Genomic DNA, 8827 nt, shown 5'->3' with positions numbered 1-8827 from the left:
ACGACTCCCTCCCCCGACAACAACAACACCTTGACGACTCCCTCCCCCGACGACGACGACAACTTAATTCCAGGAAATCTTCTCCTGGGGTCACACAAAGTCTGAGGCACAAAATGGAGTCACACTGAGCCAAACTGTGGGAGGTCTGCTCCATTATAACCCTCACATGTACAATTATACTAAAAGTGTTGTCAAGAATCACCCTAACTCTTACCAACTTTACAATGATTTTTGGAACATCTACAAACAAGAATATCCATTATTTCATACACCTCTCTATAGTTTTGACCTCCTTTTGTTTTTTGTCAGCTCTCTGAGTTGAAATTAAGACCAGAAACTGCTGAACATTTGCACAGTGTCTGTGGACGGAATAGTTCAAGATGGTGACCTTTCATCAGCGACATGGGTCTCCTTTGTGGCAAAAATGCCACTGGGGATTAATGTTTATCAACAATGAAAGCAGGCCTGAGGAAAGGTCAAAGGTTGTGCCAGTTTTTAAACCCAAAGCAGAGACAGAAACCAAGACTTCAAACATCTTGGAAAACACGCTCTGCTTCCCCACCTGACTGATCCAGTCAAAGGTACCAAATCCAGCCAGAAAAGATGTTCCTTAGTGCCTTGCTAAGTAGTTTGATAGCAATGTGAAGAATAAATGATTGAGTTCAGTGCTCTTGGTGTTACAGGCCAACTCGGAGAAGTTGTGCAGAACGTATGAAGATCAACTAAATGAAGCAAATACCAAAGTTGGAGAACTTCAGCGACAAGTGGCGGATCTAGCTTCACACAAAGCCAAACTGCAGAGTCAGAACGGTATGGAACAGAGATCAGGAGGGAGTGGGGGTGGGGGATGTTGGAAAAGGGAGAGGGAGGGCAGAACAGAGACAGGCAGAGTGAACTGGTGAGTGGAGAGGTAAGTGGGATTTTAGCCCTCATTTTATCTCCGTTCATTTCCCTCAGTTCAGGTGGATGTGGGGAGCACAGGAGGTTGGAGTCAGAGAGGCAAAGTATTTGGGAAAGAGAATGAGGGGGAGGAGCCTGCAGGAAGTTACGGTGATGAGGGAGTTGATGCCACATATACAGCAGGAAATGGGCAGTGGTGGAGAGTGGCTCTGTGGTCAGTGCAGGGCATTGGAGACGGATTCCAGGAACAGAAAGAATGGCCGCTAGGATGATTTGTCTATTTAGCCCAGATTCCTCTTTCTGCTTCATTGCCCTGGTGAGAAATCCCTGGTTAGAATCTGGTAAAAATCCCATTTACGCCCCAGTGTTATTGGCACACTTACATCCCTGAATTAGTTCCTCTCCTTGTTCAGTAAACAGTTAAAATTGTTAATGGTGGGGAGCTGCTAGGGCAGGAGGGAGATGGCAACGCTGGGATGGAACAGGAAGATAGGCCCTTGACCTTGACAGGAATGGACTGAACAGGGCCTGGGGAGTGAACTCCCTCCCTCCCCCTGGATTCTCACAGCTCACCATCTCCCCTCCCTCCACCCTGACCTCCCACTTCCCAGGAGATCTCATCGGGCCAGGAGAATGAATTTTCACATGACTGTTTCTACTTCATCTCAATAACATCAAGTAAGTAGTGACCATGACCCCACCTCCAGAGAAGTTGGGGGTGGGGGCTGGTGTCGGAATCTCTGTACTACGGGGAGTATTTCTACAACAGTCATTGTAACATGTCCCGACAAGAGATGGGGTCATAAGAGAGAGAAAGGGGGATATTTAAGCCCTGATTTATGACAGGTGTAAATGTTTCTAAGATTGTTCTATGATCACCATCAGGGGAGTACAGCAGGCAACTGGAAGAAAAGGAAGCTCTCATTAACCAGTTAAGCCGTGGCAAGGTGTCCTTCACACAAAGTATTGAAGAGTTGAGAAGACAACTGGAAGAAGAGACCAAAGTACGTAACATCTTCACCTCTTTATTTCAGAAAGATACTCCACAAGAACTCAATCAGTGAAAAAGGACATTGTGACTGAAATTAAGACAGGTTTCCAAAAACCTGGTCAAAGAAACAGGTTTTATGAAAAGTCTTAAAGGAAGAAAGCAAGGTAGAGATGTGGAAAAGTCTAGGGAGGAAATTCCAGAGCCTGGGGTCCAGGGAGTTGAAAGCACAGCATTTAGTGATGAAGCAAATGGAGTAGCCAATGGACAAGGGGCCAAAGAAACAGTTTACAGAGGGCTGTGGGCTGCAGAAGTTCGTAGAGATGGTGAGGATGCAGCAATGGAGAGATTGGATATTGAGAATTGAAATACTGCTCAGTCAGCTGCTAAAGTAGATCAAAATCCATCGGGTGGTGGGGTGATAGGGGAATGGGACTTGGGATGATCTGGGCATGGGGAGAAGAGAGAATATTACAGACCTGGAGAAAGGTGGCCTTAATGATAGAGAGGAAATAGGGTCAGCTGCTCAGTTTGGGGCCAAACATTGAGGGAAATCTGGTTTGGCGTTTAACTGTGACCAGGGAAAAGGACGGAGTGGTAGCTTGAGATTTGAGTTTATGGTGACACTGAAGACAATGGCTTCAGCTGTATCTTTTTGAAGAAAAGTTCTGCTTATCCAGAGCATCATAATGTAAGACAGTGGAGGAATGAGGGAGGTGGTGATGTGGGAATTGTCAATGTAGATGTGAAAACTGTCACTGGATTTAAATGATGGCACTGCAGAGCAGAATGTGGATGAGAAACAGGAAGAGAAATCATTTTATTCTCTGGTTACAATTGGACAGAGAAGAATGGAATAGATTTGTAGATTGGGTTGTGGACGTTGAGGTTGGTTGGCTCACCGAGCTGGTTTGTAATTCCACAGACGTTTCATTACCCTGCTGGGTAACATCATCAGTGCAGCCCCTGATGAAGTGCTGTTGTGTTTTCCCGCCTGTTATTTAAACTCTGGTGTCCGTTGAGCTGGATTACCTCACTTGCGGTTTTCCTTCGTAATGGAGTGTATACGGGGTCGAGTTCTATGTGTTTGTTGATGGCTTTCTTTGTGGCATACCAGGCTTCTAGGAATTCCCGTGCTTGTTTCTGCTTTGCTTGTCCCAGGATCCTGGTGTTGTCCCAGTCGAATTGGTGGTTCTCCTTATCCTTGTGGATGGAGATGAGTGAGTATTAATTGTGTCTTTTTGTAGCCAATTGATGCTCGTGTACCCTTGTTGTTAATTTCCTTCCTGTTTGTCCGATGTAGTGTTTGTCACAGTCTCTGCAGGGAATCTTGTTTATGACATTGGTCCTGTCCATAGTGGGTAGTGGGTCTTTGGTTCGGGTGAGTAGTTGGCGTAGGGTTGATGTGGGTTTGTGTGTTACCCTGATGCCCAGTGGTCGTAGGAGTCTTGTGGTCAGTTCAGATGTGTTCCTGATGTAAGGTAGCGTGATGAGTGTGTCGGGGTGTGTAGTATCCTCCTGGTGTCGTTCGTGTAATAGGCATCTTCTGACCCAGTTTTTCGGGTATCCATTATCTTTGAATACCTGGGTCAGAAGATGCCTAATACACAAACAACACCAGGAAGATACTACATGCCCCGAAACACTCATCACGCTACCTTTACATTAGGAACACGTCTAAACTGACCACAAGACTCCTACGATCATTGGGCATCAGAGTAGCACACAAACCCACATCAACCCTACGCCAACTACTCACCCAAACCAAAGACCCACTATCCAGTATGGACAGGACCAATGTCATATACAAGATTCCCTGCACAGACTGTGACAAACACTACATCGGACAAAGATGAAGGAAATTAACAAGGGTACACAAACATCAATTGGCTACAAAAAGTCATGACCAATACTCACTATCTCCATCCACATGGACAAGGAGAACCACCAATTCGACTGGGACAACACCAGGATCCTGGCACAAGCTAAGCAGAGACAGTCACAGGAGTTCCTGGAAACCTGGTACTCCATGAAGATAGCCATCAATAAACACACAGAGCTCGACCCCATATACACCCCACTACGAAGGAAAACCGGAAGTGAGGTAATCCAGCTCAACGGACACCAGAGTTTAAATAACAACACGCGGGAAAACACAACGGCCCTTCATCGGAGGCTGCACTGATGATGTTATCCAGCAGGGTAATGAAACGTCTGTGGAACAACAAACCAGCTCGGCGAGCCAACCAACCTCAACAGAGAGGAATGGAACTGGGTGAGAGCACTTCCCTACAGCTGGGCGACAGGGAGATGCTGGAGGATAATGGTGTGGTCAACCATCAAAGACTGAAGATGGGTGATATTCTAGCAGTATTTTAAACACATTTTTAAGAAGAGTTACGACATGGGCTTTGAAATTATACATTGTTTGCTAACATGCAGATGAGGAACAAGCTGCAGGTCTTCCGTGTAGACAGTGCAATGGCCTGGGAGAAAGAGAACTGGGTTCCTGGAGAAGGCAAGCATAAAGAAAACATGAAATGAGAAAGCTGAAGGTTCTAGACTAATGCATAGGGGGTACTTACTGGATATTCTGTCAGCTTAAAGCAAGCCACTCTGTTCAAGGGCAGTTAGGAACAGACAATAAATACAGGTCATGCCCTCAATACTCACAAAAGAAGAATTTGAAAAAAGGTTGGATATAGGGAGGAAAGTGGCAGAGCCAGTGGAATGGATTATTGTAGCCGTAGCAGCTAAGAAGGCCAAAAGTTTGTTGTTGAAGACAAGTTGAAGGAGGGAAGAATACTCAACAACATGGAGTAATTCTGGCATCATCTCCGGAGACAAGAGCAGTAGTGCTTCAGAATCTAAACCTGAAGAAGTTTCATACCAGAAATAAAACATTAACTCTGTCTGTCTCTCTCTCTATGGATGCTGCTGGATCTGCTGAGTTTCTCCAGCATTCTTTGTGTTTGTTTCAGAATTCTAGCACCTACAGGATTTTGCTTTCTTAGCAGGCATCTTTGCTCTTTAGTATGTTCCCGATGTACTGTCAGATTTGGCAGAGGACAGCATGGCCTAATGGCACTTGCTGTATTCTAGCCAGATCTACCGAGGAAAAGCTAAATAAGGTCTCCATCAGATATGTAGCTCTTCCAAATAAGGGCGTTTTGTTTAATTTATTCATGGGGTATGCATGTCAGTGGCTGAGTCAGAATTTATTACCAATCCCTAATTGCCCATACGATAGTTGAGGATTGACTTCATTGCTGTGGGTCTATAGTAACATGTCGGCCAGACCAGGTAAGGAGAACAATTTCCCTCCTTACAGGACATTAACAAATCAGATGGGTTTTTCCAACAATCAACAACAATTTCATAGTCATCAATAGACCCTTCATTCCAGATTTTCTTGGAATTTGAACCTGGGTCTGTAGATTAGTAGTCACGTGAAAATGCCAGTATGTCACTGTCTCCTCCGAAAGTGACGAGAGGGCACTGTGCAGGGGAAAAAGGGAATGGAGAAGAGTGGAGCCTTTACTCAGCAGAAAGGTACATTGACTGACTGATGTAGTATCCTGGCAGATGGTTAAAGAAGGACCATCTCCAGATCACTTCAAATTCTCCACTTATTTCCTGAAAACAGACAATTAATTGGGCAATATTCCCCAGGTTGGCAGGCAAGTTTTGTAAACTTGGCTTAATTCCAAGGTGCCCCGACAATGAACTTTGAGTGGTGACCCAAAGTGTGAGGTGGCTGGGACCCACTCCATCCTCATTCACAAACTACACAGTCTCACTTCAACTGGGAGTTGCAGAGTAATGCTCAGGACTAGGATCACTGGTCAGTTTGTCCTCTTTGCAATCCAGTGGCTATGCTGAGGGAGCAGTGGATCAGCTCTTGATCTTTAAAACAGTACCAGTCCAGTGACATAAGCACTAAGCTTCCAGGAAAGGTGATTAGTTTATACTCTCTTTGGTTTCAAGGCCACCTTAGCTTCAATAAGTCATGGTGTAATGAACAAACCAGAATTATAGGACAGACCATAATAATTCATTGTTTGTGCTTCCGTCAAAGTCCAAGAATGCTCTCGCTCATGCTCTGCATGCTTCACGACACGACTGTGACCTTCTGAGAGAACAGTATGAGGAGGAACAAGAGGCAAAGGCTGAACTACAGAGGGCGCTGTCCAAGGCAAATGCTGAGGTGGCCCAATGGCGTAACAAATATGAAACCGATGCAATCCAGAGGACAGAGGAACTGGAAGAAGCCAAGTATGTATAGTGACAATCTTTAACATGGATCAGGAACACTTCAAATTACTTCATATATATATAATCAAGATAGGAAAGGGAATGAGGCTGTTTGGCCCATCGTACATGTGCAGGCTCTTTGAGAGAGCAAACTCCAACCCCCATTTATGCCCATAGTCTGCCAATACTTCTCCTTCAACTATTTATCCAATTCTAATTTGAGAGAAATGGCTGAATCTGCTGCCATTTCCCTTTCAGGCAGCATGCTGTAAAATAAAATCTCAAGCCCTGCCATGTTCCTTTACCAGTCACTTTGAGGAACTTGTATTTCTCTGGTTCCAGGCTCTCCTCCAATAGAAACCCTTTCTCCCTAATCACCCAGTCAATAACCTGCATAGTTTTCAACAGCTCAGACAAACTCCTCCTAAATGTGCTTTTAAAGCAGAGTATTTCAGTATTTCAGAGTCTCCCTGCCATGGAAATCCTTTCATTGCTGGTATTCTTCCAATAAACTCCCTCCAAACTTTCTCTGTTCACGATGACATGCTTCACAGTGATTGTTATTTTTCTAGGACCATAGTTACACCGTGACCTGAAAACAGAAAATTAAAAGTTTACTTTGAATTCCGTGCAGCTTGAGTTAAAATGATTGAATGATTTAAACACTGTATCTCCTAACACGGACTGAACTCCTCAATGTATAGACAGTGTAGAGGGAGCTTTACTCCGTGTCTAAGCCTGTGTTGTCCCTGTCCCTGGGAGTGTTTGATGGGTCACTGTCTGCCTGAATTGAGTAATGTTCCTGAGGAACTGATTAGATTTTGCTGGATTTTTTGATAAAAGGAAGAAGTTGGCGATTCGTCTCCAAGAAGCAGAGGAGTCTGTGGAAGCAGTAAACGCCAAATGCTCCTCACTGGACAAGACAAAACATCGGCTGCAGACAGAAATTGAGGACTTGACGATCGACCTGGAGAGAGCAAACTCAGCTGCTCTGGCTTTTGACAAGAAGCAACGAAACTTTGACAAGATGATCGCTGACTGGAAGCAGAAATTTGAGGAGGCTCAGGCTGAACTGGAGGCATCACAGAAGGAAGCTCGTAGCCTGAGCACTGAGCTCTTTAAACTGAAGAATGCCTATGAGGAGTCACTGGACCACTTGGAGACTCTCAAACGAGAGAACAAGAACCTTCAAGGTATATTAATGTTTAATTGTCCACACCTGAGACACAGCCCCTATACCTCAGTTTCTATAGACCTCACTGCACCTACCATTCCCACAAGGCAATGGGCATCTGGAGGCCAAGAACAGGAGAAGTTTTTGGGTGAAATTTGGGCATTAGACACCAGTTTCGGTGTTTCCTTTAGATTAGGAAGATATAATTACAGTTTGGCAATTACATTGGGCTTGCCATTTGAACCTGGATGCAAGAACGGATAACAGAAAAACAGACAAAATTAGACAGCAACAAGGAGCAGGATTCCATTGCAGGGCATGTAAACAGATGTAAGTTTTAATTAATTTAAATTGTCAAATGTAAACCAACTGTTCTTAAATAATTGGCAGAAAACAATTCTTATTCAGTTCTTCGTTCCATTTGTGAAAGGCAAAGCATCAGTCCTTGTATTAATGAAATAATTTATACAGATCGATATTTTAAAATCACTCAACAGTCCTAAGGGAACGCCGCACTGTCGGAGGGTCAGCGCTGAGGGAGTGCTGCATCTTCAGGAACAATACTCTGTGTGATGCTTGCTTAATACTTCTTCCTTCATAATGTGGGACCCTCTAGGTCCAGCAGCTTGGTACAACAGTGTTCTTTCACTGGCAAATCACTGAATGGGTTGGTCTTGGTTTTGGGCTGTTATCTCTGAAGTGGACCTAGAACTGATATCATTGCTGAGGGAATCAAGGCAGATTAAATTCTGTTTCTTCTTGTGACAGATGAGATCACAGACCTGACTGACCAGATCAGTGAAGGAACTAAAACCGTCCATGAGCTGGAGAAAGTGAAGAAGAACCTGGAACAGGAGAAGAGCGAGGTGCAGGGTGCATTGGCAGAGGCAGAGGTAGGTGCAAGCCTGAGCTGCTGGTATAAAAGGAGAAAGTGCTCAACACTGCCTCGTGTATGGGACTGAATCTCAAATCTGGGACTTGAGGACAATCACAGGTCAGAGCGCTGTGAATTGAGATTGTGGAGACTGATGGAGTAGGTCAATTAGAGACAAATGAGCAAAGAAGTCAAGATGGCAGCGGGAAAGATTGTTGGTGAATATCATCAAGAAAGGCAAATACCGGATTGCCCACTTCCTAAGGAATGGGAGGCGGCTGAAGGGAAGGTCGGTAGGAAGATCAGAGACATGGAGACCAAGAGGGAGAAAACAATGCTCATTGTCAGGCACATTTTAAAGACACCGTTTAGAGCAAACATCACCTTCCCTCACAGAAAACAGGGCAACAACAAACAAATTGCGACAAATTAACCTTTTATTGTTAAAGCTTTACAGAATTTCTCACAGTTTCTCACAACTGACCAATGTGTTTACTCACTATGTATTGCTACCAAAGTCTAAATTTAGGTTTAGGATGATATATAAAAAGTGATCTACTGATACACAGATCCCTCTGCTCGTTTTTCCATGATGCACTGTCATGCATTTTCCATTGAAGTAAACCTTTCTCTACAT

General features: G+C 44.4%; 1 protein-coding gene across 1 annotated transcript in view; it reads left to right on the top strand.

The window, feature by feature from the left end:
* Nucleotides 1-8827, top strand: part of LOC109923880 (myosin heavy chain, cardiac muscle isoform-like) — a 73125-nt gene that overhangs the window by 52506 nt on the left and 11792 nt on the right. The window contains exons 24-28 of the mRNA XM_048608495.1: nucleotides 684-810; nucleotides 1786-1904; nucleotides 5967-6163; nucleotides 6986-7335; nucleotides 8085-8209. Coding sequence (XP_048464452.1) covers nucleotides 684-810; nucleotides 1786-1904; nucleotides 5967-6163; nucleotides 6986-7335; nucleotides 8085-8209 — 918 coding nt within the window. The remainder of the gene's footprint in view (nucleotides 1-683; nucleotides 811-1785; nucleotides 1905-5966; nucleotides 6164-6985; nucleotides 7336-8084; nucleotides 8210-8827) is intronic.

The sequence above is a fragment of the Rhincodon typus genome, chromosome 19 (genome assembly GCF_021869965.1).
Source record: "Rhincodon typus isolate 14 chromosome 19, sRhiTyp1.1, whole genome shotgun sequence".
In the NCBI taxonomy this organism is placed as follows: Eukaryota; Metazoa; Chordata; class Chondrichthyes; order Orectolobiformes; family Rhincodontidae; genus Rhincodon; species Rhincodon typus.
Note: the sequence above shows the minus strand (reverse complement) of the source record. Positions and strands in the feature narration are given on the sequence as shown.